At 51.4% G+C, this 23,957-nt stretch overlaps 1 protein-coding gene across 8 annotated transcripts in view; it reads left to right on the forward strand.

Annotated features, from left to right (window-relative positions):
- The window catches only part of ERC1 (ELKS/RAB6-interacting/CAST family member 1), a 271,289-nt gene extending 248,410 nt beyond the window's left edge, over nt 1-22,879 (forward strand). For 7 of the 8 annotated variants that reach the window (XM_018048680.1, XM_018048674.1, XM_018048679.1 and 4 more), the window contains one exon: nt 18,028-22,879. In XM_018048680.1, coding sequence (XP_017904169.1) covers nt 18,028-18,165 — 138 coding nt within the window. In that variant the 3' untranslated portion in view covers nt 18,166-22,879. The remainder of the gene's footprint in view (nt 1-18,027) is intronic. The other variant, XM_018048676.1, reaches the window with a different exon arrangement.

Raw genomic sequence — 23,957 nt, forward strand, 5'->3', positions numbered from 1 at the left:
AAGGCAGAGACGGCTTGGGAGAGTAGCACTGACATACACAACCACATGTGAAATGGAGAGCTCGCGGGCGGCTGACGTATGACACAGAGAGCCCAGCTCGGCGCTCTTCGATGACCTAGAGGGGCGGGGTAGCAGCGGAGGGGAGCTCAAGAGGGAGCGTGCATATATACATGTGGCCGGTTCACTTCGTTGTACAGCAAGGACTAGCACAACATGATAAAGCAGTTATGCTCCAAAAAAGAAAGAAAATAAAGTTCCCTCTTCTTTCTTTCTTCTCTCTCTAAAAAAGAAGGGAGACAGTTAAGGGGCCTGTGACGGTGGCCACGGACGGGAAGTCTGACCTGCAGGACCCCTGACAGGTCAGCTGTCTCTCAGGAGCTGTGGGTCATGACCTACTGAGTTTTTCAAATAAGAGAGCCATGAGATGAATGAATTTAGGTGATCCCCTCCCCACCGCCACCCCCCGACTACATTTTCTGTTTAGTGTTGTCCGTAAAATCCATCAGTTCTCTTTTCTTCCATGTTATGATTTTGAGTTCAGTAGCAAAATGAGAAGGCTAGTCCAGAGACAAAACCCAGGAGTAAAAGAAGCAAGGAGAACAGGATGAGGACAGAGGTGGAGAGCAGCTGTGCAAAGTGAAGGGAAGAGAAGTTGAGTCAACCCTGAGAAATAAAAAGAGAAAAAGAACTGGAGTAGTGTTCGAGTGTTTATCTTCAGCTGCTTTCACTCCTGGCTGCAGAGTGGGGGTTGTGGTGTCCCAGCCCCTCGTGGACGGTGGTCGTGATGTCAATCGGCTATGCGTCTGCTCCAGAGGGTTGAAGCCATGCTCTGTCCAGCTGAATGCATCCTGTATGTTCACTGGTAATGCGAGAGGGGAGGCTGTGTCAAATAGGACATTTCTGTGATTCAAGGTTGCAGGCAGCAAGGACAGCAGAGGTGGTCAATAAGTATGCTGTGGGGTCACGGTGGGACTGACTCCCAGGTGTGGACGTTACCTAAAACCAAGCACATTTAAGGGCCTGTCAGTCACCCACCTGCTTGGTGTGATGGAAAAGGCAAGGCCTACGTCTCAAATTTAGGGTGTTACCATGGAAATTTTACTTTCTTCTTGAAAGAGGAAAAATTTTACAGGTAAAATTTAGATTGAATTTCTGATAGGTTCTTTTGATATTAGTAACTATGTAGTTAAAATACCACTGGAAGCCCACTGAAAACAGAGCACATGGCTAGTTAATTTTAGAAACTTTACTTCAAAATCTTGCAGAGACAGGACATCTCAAAGCAGTAACAGTGATATATCAAAGTTTGCTGTTGTTGTTTTTTAGTTGCTAAGTTGTGTTCAATTGTTTTCAACCCCATGGACTATAGCCCACCAGGCTGCTCAATCTATGGGATTTCCCAAGCAAGAATACTGGAGTGGGTTGTCATTTCCTTCTCCAGGAGATCTTCCTGACCCAGGGATCAAACGCGGGTCTCCTGCTTTGGCAGGCGGATTCTTTCCCACTGAGCTGCCCCATACAGTCGATTACAGGTGAGGAAATGAGCTCACTGTAGACAGCCTGTTCACCCCACACCCGTGAGCAGATATCATGAGAAGGCAGACCCCGGCAGGAGGAACGTTTGGGCTGTCCACAGGAAGACTGGACAGCACATGTGGGATGACTGCTTCCCCGGAGGAGAAGGTTGTGGAAGGGACCAGCACTGGGAGGTGATGGCAATCAGATTAAGCCTCGGCTCTTTTCCAACCCTGGTTGTCGGTTATTCTAGTGTAAAGGGGATGTAAACTAACCCCTCAGTTTAGGGCTGTATTTGAATGTGACCTCCCAGCCCAAACTCCGCTGAAAGAAAAAAATTAGGTAAAAGACTTGAAGAAGATTGGAGTATTAAAAAATTAGCATTTTTAAAGGGTGGATTACACAGAAAAATTAAAAGACAAAGCATGGAGCTCAGTTACTGGATGAAGGCTTTTGTCTCAATGGTGAGGAAACCTGTGTTTCTCTTTTCATATTCTACTGAGGACAGAAGCATACATGCTCAGTCACTTCAGTCGTATCCAGCTCTTTGTAACCTCATGGACTGTAGCCCTCCAGACTCCTCTGTCCATGGGACTCTCCAGGCAAGAATGCTGGAGTGGGTTGCCATTTCCTTCTCCAAGATGAGAGTGTATTCAATTATAAAATGAATATTTCAGTTAGACATAGGGAAGAATCTGAATGTACAGTTGTGACCATGGGACAACTTGCAGAGAAGTGTGTTAATAGAATTTCCTTTCGGAGAGATTTAGAAACTACGGTTGAGCCCCAGCCCCTCTGTGGTCCTCCCCAGCCCTGGCATACCTGTCAGCACTGTGCCCGATTGATACAGATCACCTCGTCCTACCAGTAGACACGTGCGACCTACATGCTGAGTGAGTGAATATTTTTTAAAGGGCACTTTTTGTTTTTAAAACCTTAGTAGCCCTGGAACTCTAGGTGAAGTCAGTGTTTGGGTTCTAAAATTGAGCCTTTGTAAACCAAGGCTTCCCAGGTGGCTCAGTGGTAAAGAATCCACCTGTCAATGCAGGAGCCCTGGGTTCTATCCCTGGGTACGGAAGATCCCCTGGAGAAGGAAATGGCAACCCACTCTAGTACTGTTGCGTGGAGAATCCCATGGACAGAGGAGCCTGGCGGGCTACAGTCCATGGGGTCACAGAGTCACACGACTGAGCGACTAAGCACACAAACCAAGGATTAGCAGTGGAGGGTTATGTTTAAGCCTTACTAAAGAAACGCATTCAAGTAAGTTCTAGTTATTAGCAAAGTGCTAAGATTACCCCCAGTTCAGCAGGCATAGAGATATAAAACACTAAACATGAGAGGAGAAAATGAAAAGTTATACTTCATTAAAACTTGAAATTTCTGTTCATCAGAATACTGGGAGGAAATACCATAGATATACCAAACTAAGGACTTGAATCGAGAAGATATTTTTAAAATCAGAAACAAAAAGACAAAACAGCATAATTTTTAAATGGGCAGAAGACGTGAACCAACACTTTGCAACAGAAAATACACAAACCAAGCACATGAACACAGTGCCCACATTTAAGCAAAAGTCACAAGGAGACAGCACCGCAGTCCCCCAGAAGGGGCTAAAAGTCTCCAAGTGTTCATGACTGCATGGAGCAGCTGGAACTCTTGCTCACTGTGCTGAGCGTTGATGTTGAGAAAGACTGAGGGCAGGAGGAGAAGGGGGCGATAGAGGATGAGATGGTTGGATGGCATCACTGGCTCAGTGGACATGAGTTTGGGCAAACTCCAGGAGTTGGTGATGGACAGGGAAGCCTGGCGTGCTGCAGTCCATGGGGTCACAAAGAGCCAGACATGACCGAGTGAACAGTAGCCCAGGGGGCTCCCGGGGCCCTAACTGCCCCTTAGGTGATTGTTTCAGGCCTTCGAACAACCAGCTTCCAGAGCAACTCTGGAAATGGCCCTCCACATGAATCCCAGGGCCTGCCTTTTCGAGCAGGGGGTGCTAGAGAGCCTTGCTCACGGCCACTGATTTTGACATCCTTCCTTGGAGGCTGCAGGGCCTGCTGGTGACGTCGGTGCAGAGTGCCCTGAACAGAACCTAGTAGCTGGGCCTTTCTTTAAAGCTGCTTCACAGACATTAGGGCATAAAGTGTGGCTTCACCCATGCTTCCGGGGGGCCCAGGCTCCCCGTGTGCTAAGCCTTGAGCATCCACTGAGCCAGACTGGACTGGAGGTCTGGGGTCTCCCATTTTGAGTTCTAGTGGCTGTGGGAACATTTTCTTTTCGAACCCAGCAATCCCAAGAGCTTTCAAATCACATCACACACACTTCCCTTTAACAAACCCAAATGAATGGCTGTCCAGCCCCCTGCGGTCTTCTCCGCGTCAGTACAGCTGCTATATTATCATGCTGTGCCTGCCCCCCCAACCGTGCATGGTCCTCTCTACAACGGTCGTGGGTCCCCGAGGTCCCTCAGCAGCCCACGTGACCCCGGAACTTTGGTCAGTACTGGAGCCCCTTCCATGGCCCCTCTGAATTGCTGCCCTGGGAGCTTGTAAAAGGTCATTCTGTCTTCTCACCAGGGAGCCAGGAGACCACTCAGGGAAGGTGTTGAGTGGGCACTAAGAAGGCAAAAATCAAGCAAGGGAGGGAGCCTTGCCTCCTCCCTCCCTGTCACAAGGCCCTAGAGTCGGGGGGCCATGTGCTGGATGGAGAGTGTGTGCTGACCACATGCCACTGCCGCCGAGGCCACTGCCCTCTGTCCTGCTCGGCCGCAGTGACTCGTGGGCGTGGGTGAGCTGTATGCTGGTTTAGCACTTAAACCTCAGCCACAGCAGAGCGTTGCTCCTGCAGTCCCGATGGCCTCAGCGTTAAAGGTCTCACTAGTTGTCTGGGTGGTTTGTTATCTGTTTCTGATCCTCCCCCTCTGACAGACACGCTCAATTCTGAGAGCCAAACCAAACCCACTGGACTGGCCAGCCGTGTCCACGGTTCCCAGAACCCAGCTGCTGCCCTTTGGCCCCTGTGGCAGAGAGAGACGTTCTCCTCTGTGTGGGCAAGGCCAGCTCTCAGCGTAAATGTCTGTGCTCACGTTAGTTAACAGGTTTGTAGGAGGTAGTGTGAGGTGTTACCCACTGAGAGTCTGCCGGACGGGAATCCTTAAAATTCCACACTGTAGTGTTTGGCGTGCTGCATAAACTCCTTTCAGAATGAGGAAACATTTTAAAGAGTGGGTCATGGCATATATATTTTTTATCCATTTTGGAACCGAGTCCATTACAGCACTAAAAGATTGCATGCTGCTGCTGCTGCTGCTAAGTTGCTTCAGTCATGTCCGACTCTGTGCGACCCCAGAGACAGCAGCACACCAGGCTCCCCCGTCCCTGGGATTCTCCATGCAAGAACACTGGAGTGGGTTGCCATTTCCTTCTCCAGTACATGAAAGTGAAAAGTGAAAGTGAAATTGCTCAGTCGTGTCCAACTCAGTGACCCCATGGACTGCAGCCCACCAGGCTCCTCCATCCATGGGATTTTCCAGGCAAGAGTACTGGAGTGGGTTGCCATTGCCTTCTCCAAAAGATTGCATAACAAAGTGTAAAGTTAATTTCTAGAGCTGTATGATACTCAAATTCTATGGTGCTCCAGAACCATAAATATCAGTGTTGGATAGTATTGTCTTGGAAGGTATACAAGAAGCATGGAGAAACAGGCAGTAATATTTACATAGTATAGAAAATGTGTTTAACAAAATCTATGTCCTAAGATTTAAAAAACAAAAAAGCCTCCACACATTCTCAAGCCCCCAGCTCTGTCCCAGCAAGTGGGGACAGGGAGGCCTGGCAGAGACCAAGGTCCATCTCTGCCTAAGGACACACTGCATCTGAACGCACCCCCGCCCATGGCAGGTACCTGGCTTGTTCTTTCAGATTCACAGGGAGACAGTTGACAAATTGTAAGCTGTTTTAAGTGGGCAGGGTGGTGATTGCTGACTTTGTGAAAGTATTCCCCTCATCAAGTTAATTTATCACCTCTCATTACCTACCTTTTTTTAAGTTCTATGTTCTTAGCAAATTTCAGTTATATAAGACAGTGTTAACAACTGTAGTCACAGCTGGCTTGTTGTTTGAACGGGACGATACATCAGAATCCTTTAGTGTTCTGGGACATTTTTACATGAGAGGATTCCACCTTCTCCTGACTCTTAAAATTCAGCATCTTGGGAGCCAGTCAGACCGCTGTTAATGTCCTGTTGTATCTGGAGGGGGTGTCTGTTCCCACTTCCACCTTTTGTTAGCTTGTCTTCCATCTCTTAATCTGTTCACTCCCTTCCCCAGCTCGTTCAGAGACGGTGTAACACCTGTGTCAGGATAGAATCTCTCAGGAAGGAGTCTAACCTGGGAAGTCAAATATCACATAGAAAAACCCAGATTATCTTAGCCAGAGGCGAATACTTCAGGCAGGAAATACTTTAGAAGTGTCCAGATTTAAGTAGGCTGGAGATGAAACATCAGTACGTTAGTGACATCTGCAAGTCCAGCAGAGAATTGTCAGAAAGCAGGAGTTGGTAGTGGTTTATGGTAGATAACTATCTAAACCCGGACTGTCCCATCACTGTCCATGCCTGGGTCCGGCCCCAGTTGTCCCCAGGGAGCTTACTTTGGGGGAACAGGTGTCAGCAGCTGTGTTTGGTCCCGTACATTCATTGAGCCCAGTTCCCGTGGGTCACTGGACTCCAGGTTGTTGGACTCACAAAACCACGACTGACCGTAGCCTTCAGAAGACGATAAGCGGCCCTGAGTGACATGGGGACTCTGAGATCTGGTGGTTAGCGGGCAAGACCAGATGTCCTGTGAAACTGGCCTCTGAGGTGGGGCCAGGCCCTCTGTTTCTCTCTGGAGCACTTGTATGTGAAGACAGCAGAGTTTTACCCCCTGGTTGCTGGCTGCTGGGGCATGGGGGACGAACCCTGGGTTTCCTGGGCCTCGGGTTCCACCAGTCTACACGACACTGGCCACTTGGCCTCCTCCGGCCTCGCACACCTTCCCTGAAGGTTAGAGAACTGAACTGCAAGTCCTGTTAGCTCCCTTCCAGGCGTATGAGTCTCAGATTCGGAATCGGCCTGCTTTTAGGTCTGGTGGGTCCACCGTTGGATGCTTTGTCGGGGCGGGGGTTAGTGTAGAAAACTGAACTGCATGCTTTGTACAGATACAGGGTCACCGCAAACCTGATGTGCTTTACTCTCTTCGGGGCCGGGAAGTTGCCACAGGGCTTTCAGTGTTGGGCAGCAAAGACGCCCTTGCTTTGCTTTTATCTCTGCTCAGTTTTTAACCGTCGGAAGGCCTAGCTCCTCCCCCAGGGCACATGGCACGTGTTCACCCAGAGGCCGTGTAGGGAGCACCTCCCGTGTGCAGGGCTTAACTTAATGCGCTCTTGACAGTCCTGGGGTGGCATTTGTGATATTCACGCTTCGAGGGGCTTCAGGGCTGGGCTTTGCTCCCACCTTGTCACCCAACATGAGGGAAGGAGAGGAGGACAGTCCTTTATGTCCCCAGGCGCACCTCAAGAAGGTCACTGTGCAGTCTCGTGTTGTCACTAGGGAACCGACGATGATGGATCCTGGTGGTGGAGTGAGCGGACTCTTCCCAGATTCATCCTGGAGGAGCCGTGACACCCTGTTCACTTCTGGCCTAAGCAGCAGCAGCCTCTCTTTCTTAGGAAGACAGACCCAGCATTGCCGGGCAGAGGGTTCATTGCAAGGCAGGGAAGGGCGAGGAGAAGGCCCAGCCACAGTGTCCCAGCCACCAGCACGGCCAGTCAGCTTGCAGAGTCCAGGGCAGGGTGGCCGGCAGCTGGGGTCAGGGAGACCTTGGGAAGAAACCCGGAAAGTTCAAGCTGCAAGCCCGGGCTTGAGATGGAAGGAAGAGAGGGCTTCACGGTTTACTGTAATCCAGGGGAGTGGTTGTAGGCACATTCTTCAAGGTCAACTTCCATTTTCCCTGTTACCAAATGCCAGAGGGATGCCACAAAGCACAGAGGTGACCAAATTCCTGTGGGAAAGTAAATGAAGTCTTTACTGCCTGGACATGAAGTGTGCACCATGCTGTCAGGTCCCTCTGACCACGTAGGTTCCATGGTTCATTCAGCAGATAATCAGGCTTCCCTGGTGGCCCAGATGGTAAAGAACCTGCCTGCCAGTGCAGGAGACTTGGGTTCAATCCCTGGGCCGGGAGGATCCCCTGGAGGAGGAAGTGGCAACCCACTCCAGTATTCTTGCCTGGAAAATCCCACAGACAGAGGAGCCTGGCAGGCTGCAGTCCATGGGGTCACAAAGAGTCGGGCACGACTTAGTGACTAAAGAACAACAGCAGCAAATAATTATCGCAGAATACATAGCAGTTTATTCTAGTTGTTCAAAGATCCAAACTTGGATTGTTTCATGTCTCCTGGGTCAATATAGTTTAAGCATCCTGCGAACTGGGGCTGGGGGCTATAGCCTAGATCTGACCGGGATAGAGGACCACTCCGATAGAGGACCGTCACCTCTACAAGGCTCCAGTCGTCATGTCCATTGACAACTCAAACCTCACGGCCTCTGCATCATGGGACCTCGCTGTTAGAAACCTCAAGTTCAGATTCCTGTCTGCTAAAACCAAACCAAGCATCTCTGTGTGATTTTCCCGCCCACCACCAACCCAGCTACAAACACGAATGAATCTGAGTCACTGCCAGGCACAGCGGTATTCGTCTAGTCACGTCTCTTATAACCATCCCTCCCGCCTTTATACCCACCCCTCCGCCCTCTTCTCTCTCCCCATCCTGTGTCTGCGAACACAAGGCCATTTGCCTTGAAGGAAGGCTTTTGCTCTCATTTAAGACCATCCTGTTTCGTGGGTCTCTGTCAGCTCTCCCTTGGCCTTGACTGGGCTGTGGAGAGAGGCCGTCTCCACCCTGACTCCCTGACCCGTGCTGGGCGGCGGAGGTTCTGGGCCGCTTCCAGGGCCGCCAGCCCGTCCTCCGCTGCCCCCCTGCCTCTCCATCCTGCCCACAGGGTCCTGATCCATCTCCTCCCATCAGCTCTGCTCTCTGACATGGAAGGCAGCGTGGGAGCCCCCACGGTCTCCCTCACAGCCATCCTGTCGTGACGTGTTTTTGTGGGTTGTGGGGCATCTTCTCCCTGCCCTTCCCTTCTCCCTTCCTCCTGTGCATGTTGCTTTGAGAATCCAGATTGAGTTGCTGTTGCATTTGTGATTCTTGGCCCGAGTCCCTCTAGAAATCATATTACTACTCTGAATTCAGCGAGGGCTGGAATAGCTACTAAGAACAGAATACATTATCATAACATTCAGCAGACAAAGCCAGAAAATTCGTGCCAGAGGCCAGCTTGGTATCCTATACTGGTCCCACGGTCCATCTTTTGAAAACTTTAACAGTGTGGGTGTCTCAGTGATCAGTTGACGCGTCCTGTTACAGGGTCTTCGCCGTCAGACGGTGTTGACTTGGCGATGCTTCAAGTTTGTCTTTAAGAGCTCTTGGAAAAGTTGCGGGTGTTCCCCCTCCCCCGGAGTTAGCATCTGTTCCCTCAGTTCCTCCTCCAGTTGTTTTTCGATTGTCTGCTCTGTGCAGGCTGCTTTGCTCGGCAGCCTTGGTATGTAAAAAAGAATTCATTGAGGAACTTGCGGAAGCATTGGGGAATTAAACATGTAGCCAACTCCTGAGACACGAGACAAAATGAATGCTTCAACAACAGTGTTCACTTCTGACAAGGGGCATCTCCAGGACAAAGGATAAGTTAGATGGGAAGCGGAGGTGTCGGAGATAAGATGGTCCATCTCCCAGGGTGAGGGAACCGCATCAGAACAAAAGCACAGAGGATGACCAGGATATACTGGAGATGAAACTGGGAAAGTGGGACGGGACAGATGGTGGCCGCCGTGCCAGAGGGACTGGACTCTGTTTATAGGGAGGAAATCATTTAAGATCTTGGAAGAGGAGGAGCAAACTTAACCCAACCCATCTTAGAAAGGGTTGAGACGGTGCTGTGTACTCAGTCGCTTCAGTTGCGTCCAACTCTCTGCAACCCTATGGACTGCAGCCCACCAGGCTCCTGTGTGCATGGGATTCTCCAGGCAAGAATGCTGCAGTGGGTTGCCATTTCCTTCTCCAGAGATGGTTGTGAAGCTGTTGCATTAAGCAGAAGATGCTAAGATCCAAGAGCCAGGGTCAGGTTTGTGACCAGGAGATCAGAGAGGAAGAAGCTAAACCGAAAGAAACGTGGCCTGAAAAGGACGTTCACAGGAATTCCTCAAAAGAGGGAATGGCCTCGTAAACGTATTTTTAAATACTTCGCCTCTGTTTTTGGCTTCACTACATAGAACTGCAAATGAAAACAGCCCTGTCGCATTGGCGAGGTTGCGGGGGAGGTGGGTGTGACCCCAGGGGACCAGGAGGATGGGAAATGGTCACCCTTACCTGTTGATTGAAAGTTAGTGCAGCTGTTCTGAACAGTTTGGTGACATGTCCAGAGCTTTAAAAAGGATACCCTTTGATGCAGGATTCTAAGAAGACAGCCATAGATACGCATAGATTTATGTTTAGAAAATTTCAACACACTAATATTAATAGTAGTGAAAACAGGCTACATTTCTAATAATTGAATTAGTGAACTAAATTATAATACATCCATAAAAAGGATTACAATGCAGCCCTTTTCAACATTGGGTTCTAGAGGAATATTTAATCACGTGAAGAACTATTTTGTAGCACTGTTTCTCCGTGGTCATTTTGCTGCTCTGAGCTCTTTACGTTTCCTCTCGTGCCCTGAATCAGCGTGTCAGTCACACACACACCTGCCACAGCTGTGATTGGAGTGCACTGTATCGGCAGGTAGTTTGGGCAGAATTAACACTGATACAGTGTTGAGCCTTCCCATCTGGGATTGTATCGTATCTCAATTTAAGGTACGTGGTCAACTTTCTGAGAGAGCTGCTGCTACTGCTACTGCTGCTAAGTCACTTCAGTCGTGTCCGACTCTGGGCAACCCCATAGACGGCAGCCCACCAGGCTCCCCCGTCCCTGGGATTCTCCAGGCAAGAACACTGGAGTGGGTTGCCATTTCCTTCTCCAATGCATGAAAGTGAAAAGTGAAAGGGAAGTCGTCGCTCAGTCATGTCCAACTCTTAGCGACCCCATGGACTACAGCCTACCAGTCTCCTCTATCCATGGGATTTCCCAGGCAAGAGTACTGGAGTGGGGTGCCATTGCCTTCTCCTTTTGAGAGAGCAATTTTGGTGAAATGGCAAAAAGCTAAATTCTTAGATGTTAAGGGGGAAAATGGGAAACAGCGGTAGGACGTGTAGAGTTATTTTAGACGTCTGATGGTGAATGAAGGGAAAACGACTTAGCACACGTGCATGTGTGAGAGGCAGGTTCAGAAGCTCGGGGTGAAAGAGCCCCCGGAGGCCGTGGTCAGAGGCCGGGGAGGGCAGAGGTTGGGAACGGAGTTAGTTGATGGGCCAGGGCCATGGGACCCGGAGGAGGAGGAACAGGAGCGTCGTGGGGTTGTTTGAGATCGGGTGTGACATGTCTGTGTTACCTCAGTAGTGAGTTCCTCAGGCTCCCGTCATCTTGCCAACAAAGGTCCATCTAGTCAAAGCTATAGTTTTTCCATTAGTCATATATGGATGTGAGAGCTGGACCATAAAGAAGGCTGAGCACCAAAGAATTGATGCTTTTGAACTGTTGCTGGAGAAGACTCTTGAGAGTCCCTTGGACAGCACGGAGATCAAACCAACAACGAGTGAAGTTGCTCAGTTGTGTCCGACTCTTTGCGACCCCACGGACTGTAGCCCACCAGGCTCCTCCATCCATGGAATTTTCTAGGCAAGAGTGCTGGAGTGGGTTGCCATTTCCTTCTGCAGGGGATCTAACCAGTCAATCCTAAAGGAAATCAACCCTGAATATTCATTGAAGAACTGATTGAAGCTCTAATACTTTGGCTACCTGATTCGAAGAGCTGATTCATTGGAAAAGACCTTGATGCTGGGAAAGACTGAAGGCAGGAGGAGAAGGGGACGACAGAGGATGAGACGGTGGACATGAGTTTGAGCAAACTCCAGAAGATGAAGGACGGGAAGCCTGGCATGCTGCAGTCCGTGTGGGCACAGAGCCAGACAGGACTGAGCGACTGCACAGCAGGCTCACGGCCGCCAGCCCCCCGAGCGGTCTGTCCTTCACCATGGACAGCAGTAGCACCCACACACAGGATGCCACCTTCCCAGTCATCCTCAGCCACATTTCCAAGTCCCTGTTTCTTTTCTTTTTTTTTTTTTTTTAATTTTTAAAAGCTATTTATTTGGTTGCGCCAGGTCTTAGATGCGGCGTGTGGAATCTAGTTCCCCGACCAGGGATTGAACCCGGGCCCCCTGCATTGGGAGCAGAGAGTCTTAGCCACTGGACCAGAGAAATCCCTCCCATTTCTTTTAGCCCACCCTATTTTCTGTCTTCTCTACTGGAGCCAGATGGCTGTACACTCTTATTCCAAGATTCCAGAGTATGTTAGTTCTCTTAAGGTTAAGTAGGAAGAGGCCCAAGGCGCTTGGGGAAGGTTTCATGTTAGGTGTTTATTTATGGAGAAAGCAGAGATGCTGAGGTATGGGATTTGATGCTGCTATTACCAGAGCTTATGGGATTCATGGGAACATGTTTGTTTTTTAAATGTATTTGGAAATGTTCTTAGGGTGGTGGTTGTTTGTCTTTAGATGCAAAGCTCTCAGCACATAACCCAAAAAATTGCATCTCTGTATCTAGAGGGGGAGATTCTGTGAACATACCCACTGCATATGACTATGGTGTTTTTAAGAAAAACAAGACGGTAGTGTTTTCACTGTACTTCACTGTACTTGACTGTAGTACTTGCAGGGGTAGAACTGGCCTGCCAGTATTAGAAAGAAGAGAGTAGGATATGGTGGATCTTATTGGCTTACTCAGCTGAGTTTATATCTACTAACTTGGGATTTGTCACTTTAACAAAGAAGGGAAGAGGGACAGAGGAGCATTGCATCTAAGATGGAATAAGCTTTTTCTTTAAATCCCCAATATTGCATGTCTGTGCGTTTTGGGAAATCCTTCTCTGTGCTAAGTCTAAGGGCCTTTTCTTTGGGGAGGGGGCGAAGGATGGAGAGACAAGCTGGTAAGTTCAGTTTTGGAAGCCGGGACACACCTTCCCTCTTTCGTCCACGGGGTCTTCTGCATGCTGAAACCACACAGAAACTGCCTTTTTTTTTTTTTTGCATGTGCTGTGCATGCTAATGAAAGACTGCTAAATAACGAGGTACTAATCCCCCTCAAGATTTGTTCTCACACCCATGCTGCAAGAGCACAGCTGTCTCAAGTCTTCGTTTAGTTTCTTCACGTTGCCTTTCTTCCCTAAGTGGTCTAAAGTTTTAATGACACTTTTCCCGACACTCAGCACTCCTCGGACCTCAGATGACTAAAGCTTTGCATTTCAGAGTCAAAACAGAAATCCTCGTTTGAGAAGCAGTTCCCGTTTCACAGGAAAGGTTGGTCTTTGAGTTTTTTTTTCGAGACAGGAAATAACTAGCATGTAATGGATCGAGTGCCAGTGGAATCTCTCTCTGCCCCGCTGTGCCCACGCGCGGTGCTGCTTCTAGTGTAAGCCAGCCTCAATCCCCAGAGACGGAGAGAGACCCGCCAGAGAAGGAGCACTGCCTCCTTTCTCCTCACCCCTCTGTGTCTAAGCACCTTTCCCCAGGCAGACCATTCATTAGATGCTGGGAAAGCATAGCCTTTGTGGCTGACCTGGTTTTCCCCCTGATCTCTTCCATCACACCTGACTCTCTGATCCTCCTCCAGTTCTGTTACCCTTCCCCCTTCCGCTTCCAGCCCTGATGACGGCGGGTCACGATCACGTTTCCTCTCACCCTGCATCTCAGTCGTACCTGCATCGCGCTTTCAGCTCACTCCAGTCTGTCCCCTCTGTTTTGAGAATGAGGTGCCCGCAGTGGAGGCCAGAGCCCTCGGTGGGCATCACAGAGAGCATGGAGAGGGTTGGGGGGCCGTGGGGGCAGTGCCCATGCCCGGCCAGCCTAGGGAGACCTGTGTTACTTCTGCCAAGACCTGGTAGTTTCCGTGGCCCCAAACCCTGGGAGCAGCCGAGCGCATCTCCTCCTGCTCTGCGCCTGCTCCGCTCTTGCTGGCTTTCTGTCTGGTACGAGCCTTCTCTGTCTTCAAACATCTCCCTGCACCTCCTCAAGGAACTCTCCCCTCTTCTCCTCCTTTCCACCCTGGCTGAAGCTGCAGCACTTTCCTCCCTCTCGGCGGGCATTTGCTCTGCAGGATTTTGCAAGCAGGACTCAGTGTGTCCTTACAGTTTCGTTGAGACAGAATTCACATATCGTGCAATCCACTCATTTAAAAGGCATGATTCTCAGAGTCGTGTGGCCGCCACCACAGCCAGCTTTCAATGTGCTCGTCGGTCCACAGGCCCTCCCACCACCCCGTCCCGCCCTCGCCCTGGGCAGCACTGGCCACCCCTTCACTGAGTTTGCCTTGTCTGGACATTTCATAAAAATGGGACCGTCTAGAATGCGGCCTTCTGTGACTGGCTTCTTTCACACTGCATAGTGTGTTCAGGGTTCATGTGGTAGCCTGGGTCAGAATTCCATTCCTTTTCATGGCGAACCAATCAGTACTTTTTGAATGAATGTTGTATGCATTTCTGTTGGTTTCTTCTCTTAGTCTTAGAATATGTAACAGTTACACATTTGAAAAATACATGCAGCTTTGAATATTTATATTACATATTTTTATTCGTATTTCTTTTAGTAAGAGCGACAGTACTTGTGGGTATTAAACAGTACAGAGGTATGCAGAGTAAAATACAAATCATTCCATCCACTCAGACTAACCACTCTTCATACTTATGTCTGTCTTTGTCCATACATTTTTCTGTACATAAGCCCAAACATACAGACCTCTCTCACCTCTTGGTCGACACTGAGGTCAGTAAAAAAAGTTTCATTCTTACAAATTGCCTTGGCAAACATACCTGTGCATACATTCTTGAATTTCTTACTGATATTTTCTCTAGAATATACTCTAGAAAGTGGAATTATTTACATAAAGTACACATGCAATTAAATTTGGTTGAGACCAGAGTGCACCCTAGTCTATATTCTCATCAGTGGTATATATGAGGGCCCACTTCCTCAGGTCTTTACCAACACTGATTGTTAACAGTCTTTGTAGCTTTTGTTGCCAATCTGATGGGAGAGGGGGAAAAAACAAAACCGTATCTTGCTTAATTTGCAATTCTTTAATTATTCACGGCCGCTAACTATCATTTAATGTGCTTATTAACCATTTACATGCCTTTTGTGAGTTTTTGGTTCATATCCTCGGCCTGTTTTTTCTATTACATTAGGATTATTGTTATTTTCATTAATATATTGATAGCAATCCTTTGTTTGTTTTGTTTTATTTATTCTAAACATTTCCCAAGCAAAAACTTGTATTTTTACTTACATCTTTTCTGAGTCCATACAAATATTTTAATATTTTAATATGTTCAACTAGCCAAATCCTCCCCCTTTTTTTCCCTGTCATAGCCTTCTTTAAAAGCACTACTCGCTATGTTAGTCAGGCTGTTATAACAAAATGCTGTAAGCTGGGTGGCTTATCAGCAACAGAGGTCTGTTCCTCAAGGTTCTGGAGGCTGCGGGCCCAGGATCCTGGCACACAGGCTGCTTCTACCGAGAGCTGTGCTCCGAGCTGCAGGTGGCTCACTTCTCCTCAGGTCCTCACGAGAGGGAGGGAGGCCGGTCTCTGAGCTCACCTCATTCATGAGGGCTCTACCCTCACATCCAAGCATCTCCGGAACGCCCCCGCCTCAGACCATCATCACAATGAGATGAGAATTTCAGCATGAGGATCTGAGGGGACACGCACAGTCAGTCGTCACAGCCCACAAAGAATAAGATAAAGAGCATTTATCTATCCCCCAGCCCAAGATAAGAAGCTGAAGCAGCCCCACAACCTCATAACCTCCTCTCTCGCCCTGCGTGGTGGGAGAGACCTCAGCATCGCAGCCCGGGGCTCTGGCCCGGGCCACTGTGTTCACAAGGCACCCGACCCCCTTGCTTTCCCCAGTTCGGAGACTCACAGTCACGTGACACAGCCAGAGCTCGGGACGCACCCGACTTCGCGCGGTCTGAACCTGGCCCTTGCCAGACACTCAGGACCAGACATTCTGGTCTTTTTTCAGCATTTAACAGAAGATCACCAGCTCTGAATCTGTCCCTGGCTCTTTGATATATTTGAAAAAGCAGCATGCTCATTCTTGGCTCAAAGCATCCAGATTCTGTCAACAGTATAACTGAAACTTTGCTTCTTTTTGCATTTTAATCCACATGCTCTTTCTGGGTTATCTTATCTGCTTAATAAAAAACAGCAGTAACAGTTTTGATAACAGCATCTAACATTTCCCAAGCACTTTCTGTGTGTCAGACATTGTGCTGTACTTTATACAAATATTAAGGCATTAAAACCACCCTGTAATATCACTGTTCCTTTTTACAGACGAGGAAACTGAGGCTCCAAGGGGGCCAGGTCATGCAGACCAGTCATTGGCAGAGCTGAGCTTGAGTCCCAGCCAGCCTCACTCCTGAGTCTGTGTGTTTAACTACACTTTAAACTCAGTTTTTCAGTTTCCTTCCTTCCCTAAAACCTGCTCTGCCTCCTGTATTTTCAGGCTCATCTGCCTTGTTCTCTGCCTTCTCTCATGTAACCCCACCTCCCACGAGTCCAGCCTTAGGAAATTCTCCCACCCACCTGCCCCTCTTTGTTCCCATGCCCTCCCACCCAAACCTGTATTCCTCCTTCATTCTCCCCTGGGCTCGTGACAGTGACCTCCCTGGACGTGCTCTTCTTCCATCCATGTGATTCTCCCGTGGGCTCGTGACAGTGACCTCCCTGGACGTGCTCTTCTTCCATCCACGTGGCCTGCTTCAACTTCATACTGTCTTCTGAAAAAACGACACAATCGCATCACTGTGCTGTCTTAAAGTTTTGGGGCCTCCGGTTGCTGCTCTCGCCCTGTGGTTCTCACCAGATGAAACCTGAACCCTTAGCTCTGCGTACGCTGCCTGGCCCCAGGCTGTCCCTCCAGCCTCACCTCTGCCATTCTGCACTCCGGCCCCTGCCTGATGCTCAGCTGCTGGGGGAGGGGTGTGTCTCACCGTCCCTAGACCCACACCCCTCGATGGCTCTGCACGTCTGCACCTGTTCTGTCCGCTCGACCCCTGCTTCTATCCCAGATGCACTTCGGTTTAGCCTTCAGGAACATCTGGGACTCCCCCCAGGGTGACACGGGCATCGTCCTGTCTGCCTCGCCGCGTGTTCAGGCCTCGGTCACCGCCCTTTCCTGGCTGGGTCGTAGTCATCTGTGTACTTGCTCGGCTCAAGGGTCAAGTCCATTGCGTTTCAGCACCGAGCACAGAGTAGGCCCTCATACACGCTGGTGCAGTGTGTGGAGGAGTGTCAGAGAGTGTTTAAACAACAGGAGATACCCTTCTAAACAAGCTTGGCTTCTCTTTGGCTCAGTCAGCGGGCCTGAGGTAGGGAGTCCCATGCACTGAGCAGAAGCGCGTGGCGGGGGCCGGGGCCCTCCCTCAGGCAGGGACCAGTGCGCATGATCCTGTCTGATCACGCATGAGCCCCGTCCCCTCCTGGGCCTGAATGTGACGGTGTGGCCCGGTGGGAGGACATTCCTGGAGTGAGAGCACCGGCGTGGGGTCCCAGCTTTGCAGGTCACCCTCTGGGGGCCTTGGACCAGCCTCTAACCTTCATCTTCAAGAGGAGACATTCGATACTCCTATACTTTCCTAATTGTTAATTCTGATACAGGAAGACTTCACATGGAAACTGACTCTTATTCATCTTTTTTTTTCTTTTTTTAGCTTCACTGAGCTAAAATTGACAAAATGGTAATATATTTAAGGGGTACACCTGATAGTGTGATGTACACAGACATCGTGGACAGTCTCCAGCTTTCCGGTTAACACATGCTGTGTCACGATTTCCTCTTTTTCTGTGTGAGAACCCCTAAGCCCTGCTCTCCTAGCAGATTTCAGTGTGTGACCCGGTATTGTTGACAGTGGTCACCAGGTTGTACATTACACCTCAGACCTCATTCATCTCAGAAATGAAAGTTTGTGCCTTTTTACCCCCCACTTGCGTTTCTCACACCTCCAGGCCCTGGCAGCCACTGTCCCTCTCTCTGCTGCTCGAGTCTGACTTGACGTTTCTCCTCCGGGTTCCATGTGTAGGTAGATACCACGCACTGTTTGTCTTTCTGGGTCTGGCTCATTTCACTGAGCGCGATGCCCTCCAGGCTCATCCGTGTGTTTGCCAGCATCCTTCCTTTGTTAACGAAGGGTAATTCTGAACTCAGTGTGAACAGGCTTGATTTATTTCACCTGAATCCGTCTCTCCTTTCAGCTTCAGAGCGAGCAGGAGAAAGGTGAGCAGGACAACGCCGAGTTGCAGGAGTTTGCCAACGCCGTCCTGCAGCAAATCGCGGATCACTGCCCCGACATCCTGGAGCAGGTGGTCAACGCCCTGGAAGAGTCATCCTGACCCCTCGCGGGAACAGCCGGCCCAGCAGCCCAAGCATTGAACCCAGGAGCCAGGAGAGGAGGCATGCGAGGAACTGGGCCCTAGGCTCCTGGCACCAGACACACTACAGACCCTGTCCCGTCTCGCTTAATCCCTCCAGTGAGGCGCCAGCGCCGTTTCTCATCTGTCTTCTAACCTGCTTCCTTCTTTGGGTGTCGTCCCCCCACTAACTGTCCTGCCATCCCAGCTGGGCAAGCAGCCGAGTCTCCGTGGAGAGCTGCCCTCTGGCCATCAGCAGTGACACTGTGGACGCTGGCAGCTGTGCCCTGATAGGGACACAGGGAGAGCCCCCCTCGCCCATCCGTGGCATGAGGACAGAGTCTGGATGCTGCGGAGCTCGGCTTTCTGGGGGATGCTTCACTGCGGACCCAAGCGCTACGTGTTCTGATACCAGAACAGGTGCTTTCCCCTAAAAGGGTAAAAAAAAAAAAAAATCCCCAAAAGAGTATTAACAGAAAGAGAGGAGGGGGAGAGGGACCAGGGACCTGGAGCCGACCAGCTCTTCTCTCCTGTCCATGCTGGTGACTGTCCACAAGAGGCAACTGGGCAGGCCTGTGGGCGGGCGCTCGGGGAACCGGCCTCCCTGCCTCCTGGTCCTGTGCTTGTCCTCAGCCTCTGGGTGAGTCGCTCTTGCTTGATGCATTCATTGGATCACGTCCGTGACTGAAAGAGAAGAGGGCGGTGTGGCCACGCCCGCAGCTCTGCTTCTGTAGAATGTGACCGGTCCTCTGGGTCAGGCTGGCTTCCCCAGAACGTCTCCGTCTCACCCTTGAAGAGTGCTTCTGCCTCCCCCCAGCCCACCCCTCCCCTGCACTCCAGGTTTGGGCACGCCCCTCCTCCCCCCTCTGTCCTCTGGCCACTGCAGCCTTCATCCTGACCCACAGCCTCTGCTGCACGCGGATGTCGCTCATCACACATGCAATCCTTCCCCTCTAATGCTCAGACCGTGTTCATGAAGTGCCTGCGTGGCTGCCAGGCACCAGCCATGAAGACAGCCCCTGGATGGGGCAGGGTCGAGGATTCTGTGAGATGCACCTGGTCCGATCTTAAGTCTTAATAGAGGGCAGCTTTTCCAGAAAAATCTTCCAGAAATCAGCATTTCTCATTATAATGGAATTTATGGGTTTTGGGGGGCAAGAGGCTGTATCAGTTACTAGCCTGTAGGATAGGATCCCATCTGATGACTCAGAATTTGGGGGTTTGTTCCCCTCAAGGAGTGTGCTGTGTAAAGGGCTACGATGGTGGACGGTGTCTTCTCTGCACATCCATGTGCTTCTCAATGAACTTGGCCGGCTCCATGTTGCAAATCAGAAAATCGACCCCAAAGTTGCAAATCTGGTTGAGAGTACTGACGTCTTCCCCAAGCATAGATGGTGGCAGTCATAAATATCGGGCACCGAGAAACAGACCACTTAACCCGAATCTTGCCCTTTGATCACCTCTCCGGCCAGACATCCAGCAGACGCTCACATCCTCTGATAAAGAGTTGCTGGGCTAAATGGGTTTTCTCCTTCCCCTTCCCCAGTTACTCACCCAGAGAATCCGAGGCTGCCTGTCAGGTCGTCACAGCCGTCAGTCCCGTATCTTCCTGCCAGTAGCCCGTGACGGTCCCATTAACTTATATGGTCACATCTCCAGCAGCCCCCACTCCCCGCCATAAACCAGCTTCCCCCCGTGAGAAGCTGTCGAGTGCTCCTTATCAAAGGTTTAAATGGACTCTGTTCACAAATTTCTTACTGAGATGCTTCCTGATAGCCGGGCTGGCCAGAGCAGGGGTGCTGCAGGGCTCAGACAGTAAGTGGTGGCCGTTCGTGGTCAATTACCTCAACCCCATTTATTTATTGCACTGCCCATAAATCACTTAGAAAGCCCCAGTGTTTTAGGGCCGGAGTCCTGGAATCTCACATTATCCACCACAATAGGAGAACCGAGGTAGAAGGACCTCCTCCCCGGCCTGCAGGAGGAAGAGGCCCCATGCAGGGCTGCAGCCTGACCAGCGCTTCTGGTGGTCCCCCGGGCCCTGCTGGGTCCACCTTCCCCGTCAGATATAGTCCCTGCTGCCTGCCTGTGGATACCTGGAGGATTACTCGGGGTGGACACCATCTGTCTGTCCCTGAACCAGGCAGGACTCTCCTCTGCCTCCTCTGCCTGGGTGGTCACACCTCAGTGGTTCTGGGGGCTGTTTGGTCCTGGATGAGGGTCAACTCTGGCTGAAGTTTAATAGTGAGCAAGGACCTGCCTGTACCACGAGGGCAAATTGAATGTAATCTCCAGCATTTAGCATCTTACCGAGTGTAGGTCTCTCTCTGAGCCAACGTTTGCTGAAGGTGCAGTTCCAGCACACAAGCCTTATATCCCCTGACCTCTTCTGACTTCATTGTTGTACGAGGTCACGAGCTGCTCCCGAAGGTCTGTGACCTTGGAGACGTGCTGCAGGCCGCCTAACATGCTCACCAAACCCTCCATCCCATTGGCACGTCTCATTGCCCTGAGCACCTCGGGCTCTGTCCCCAGGTAACAGTTGTCACGGCAGGCAGTGAGAAGGAGAGTGGGTGGCACCAAGCTGGGGTGCAGAGCAGAAGCCTCATATGGTTCCTGGGTCCTGCCCTTCCGCCGCAGGCCCTTGCCGGGCTCGTGATGAAGCATCTGGGTGCCGAGGTGTGGACGCTGTTTGAAACGGAAAAGACGTCAGTTGGGCTGTCACGTATGAAGAAGGGAGCGGGGCTCCGCAGTTCCATCTCACCTCTGACCTTGACCATGTCCCTGACCATCTGAAGGCGGCCTGAGAGCTCCCTCTTCCTAACCCGTCTTAGGAACACAAGTGAAGCGGACGGAACCCAAGGCGCTTCCAGCTTGGACGGCAGCAGCTGGGCTCACCCTTTGTGTCCAGAAAGGTCTGTTGGGTTTTCCAGCAGCGAGAGGAGGAGAGGAAGTCATCTCCAGGTGTCGGTGACTGCTGACAGGATTTGCTGCTGACCCAACCCGCGTGCCCTTCCCTCCCCACTGTGGACTCCACCATGTCAGCAAAGGCCCCAGGGCGGGGAAAGAGCAAGCATGGACTTGGGCTCAAGTGGCTCTTCCTGAGTCCCCATGGACCCTGTGTGGGCCCCCAACCCCACCCCAGCCTCATCTCCCATCAGCGGCAGAGCGCTGGGCTGTAGGGGGCCAGGGGGAGAAGAGAGAGGGGCAGCCGGCCATGCAGACCCAGACCCCCCCCCACCACTGCCAGCCATGACCCCTCAGCAGGGGTGCAACCATCAAAGAAAGGTCTTGAGAGGAATCTGGTGTTTCCTCCCCGGACACTAAGGGAACACAGTAAGAAAACAGGGAAAATCCTTCTGAACAAAATGGCTGTCCTGTGCTTTTTAAGCAAAAACTTTCCAAACTTTTTAGTGTCAAAACTGTAACCCAAGTGTCTCCTGGTTTTTCCCAGCGTGTGTGGAGAGTGCTGTGACCCCCATCATAGGTGTTTCTCCTCCTGACCCCAGGGGAGCGGTGGATTAGGGATTGGTTTATGGGGAGTGGGTTCCTGTCCCTCCCCACCTCCTCTTTCGTTTCTCTGCTTGTCGATATTGTCCGTGTGGTTCAGAGAATCGGGGCAGTTCCATAGTGTCCATTGTTGAGATTATTAAGATATTACAGAGTAGTTGTAGAACTGAAAAATTAAAGAGCTGTGTTTCTAAAAAATCAAACCAATATCATGTTAACAAAGGAATTCAAGCTCTGGGGCAGACAGACACCGCCTCTCTTCCCATAAGGTGGCCGAGGTGGCAGCCGGGCCGGCCACTGGGGAGACGCCAGGTCCAGATCCAGGCAGGCTACTGGCCGCTGAGCTCGGGAGAGGCTCCTGGGGCCTGGCTTGCCTATCCACCCTCAGGGCCTCTGCCAGAGGCTCCCAGATCCTTGACCCTGTAGCTCCCTCACCCCAACACTGGCCCCTGCCCGGTGTGCCGCGTCCCATGTGGTCACCGGGGCCTGGCGCTGGCCCCTGAGCTCCGCACCAGCCACAGAGCCTCCTCCTGCCCACTTGGTGCTATACTCTCTGGGGCCCATCCAGGATGGGCCAATCCCCGACCAGCCTGAGCCTGCAGTCCGGGTGGGGGCCCGGCTCAGAGCCCAGCCCCTCTGGCATCGGTCCCTGCAGCCTTTCCCTGAAAGCTTATGAGACCCCCGCCCCAGGCTGGGCCCCAGCAACGGCCTGGCCAGGAAAGGAGATGTCCCCTGCTGAGCCAGAGAGCCCGGCCCTGGTGGGGCTGCCTACCCCCCCACCACCACAGCAGTATTGCACATGCCCTGGACCCCCAGGGGCAGCCCGGGGCACTCGAGCCCAGCAGGTATGCAAGGCATAGACTGGGGTCTCCTGTGGTTCCCCTTTCCCTGGCTTCAGGAGGGAGAGCCGCCGCGGCTGAGGAGCCAGGGCCCCGGGCGTTGACCCTGCAGCTTGAGTCCTTTCGGCAACAGTAGCGGCCGAGGGGGTGGTGTCTGAGCGGGCCCACCACCGCCGTCCACTGCACGCCGGCCCGGCGGTGTCGCTGACACGATCATGATGTTACAGAGAAACTGTGTTAGAGTCGACTTTGCCTTGATAACTATTGTAAACACTTTGTTCATTTTTTTTTTCTTTTTTATTCACAAACTAAATCCATCAGGAAATTATAAAGTTATTTAAAAATCGCGTGCTGTTTTTCTTTGAGCCTCATGCAGTCAGCTCATCCAGGTAGGATGTGTCCTCAGATGCTAGAAAGGCAGGAGAGGCCGGCGGTCCCCACGCGGTCAGCCACACCGGAGATCCCAAGGAAGCAGGGATGCTTGGGTCACAGGAGGGCAGAGGAGTGGACAGCACCCCAGCCCTGGCAGGCTGACAGTGACCCTCTGAAAAGGGGGAGCCCCTCTGGGCATCCACCTGGACTCGGGGCTGACCGCCCCCCTTCCTGTGCTTCACGGTCTGCACACTGAGGCCTGAGCCAGGGTCCCCACTTCACTCTGTCCCAGAGCGGTGTCCACGGGTCTGGTTCAGATTGGGCTGGAGCCACCCCACCCCAACCCCGGGATATATGCTGACATGTATACCCTGGACCACATGAGCCGCAGAATCGGACAGAACGGGGGTCGGGAACAAGGGAGCATGGGGGTCTGCCAAGACCATCTGCTGGGAAGATTGGCGGCTCTGGGCCTGATGTCGAGAAGTTCTGGGGACTTTGCTGAGAGTTTTTTTTTTCTGCTTCACTTTGTCTCCCGCACAAGGGATTCAACCCTCTCGCCGCGTTCCCTCCCTCTCCTTACAGGTTCTGCAGCCCACTGATGTTGGCACATGGGCCGAACACTTCCCTCCCGCAGCCCTGCCCACACCCGGCTCTGCCTGGCCTTGCTCCCTCCAGCAGGGAAGGCCTGGAGTGGGCACAGTCTCACTGCAGGATGTGTGTTTGGCTGCATAAATGAAATGGTCACCACGCGCCAGTGTGTCCCCCACAGCGAGCTGTTGGGTGACACTGGTCGCTGTCCCCAGCGTCTCCCATTCATCCTGCCTTTCTGCTTGCTGATTCGCCCCGTGGTCACCCGCTCAGCTGCAGACAGAGGGACGCAGAGGCCACGAGGTGTAAGGAGAACACGTGAGAGGAGAACTTGCAGTGGAGAATTCCGTCCGTGAACTTGGTTTCTTCTCTGGATTGGGGGAAGACTATGATTTTGAGCCTCTTGGGCTGGCTCGAAGACAATTAGGAGCTGGTTAGATGCTGAGGGAGCATTCCAAGGAA

The sequence above is a fragment of the Capra hircus genome, chromosome 5, assembly GCF_001704415.2.
Source record: "Capra hircus breed San Clemente chromosome 5, ASM170441v1, whole genome shotgun sequence".
NCBI classification, from domain to species: domain Eukaryota; kingdom Metazoa; phylum Chordata; class Mammalia; order Artiodactyla; family Bovidae; genus Capra; species Capra hircus.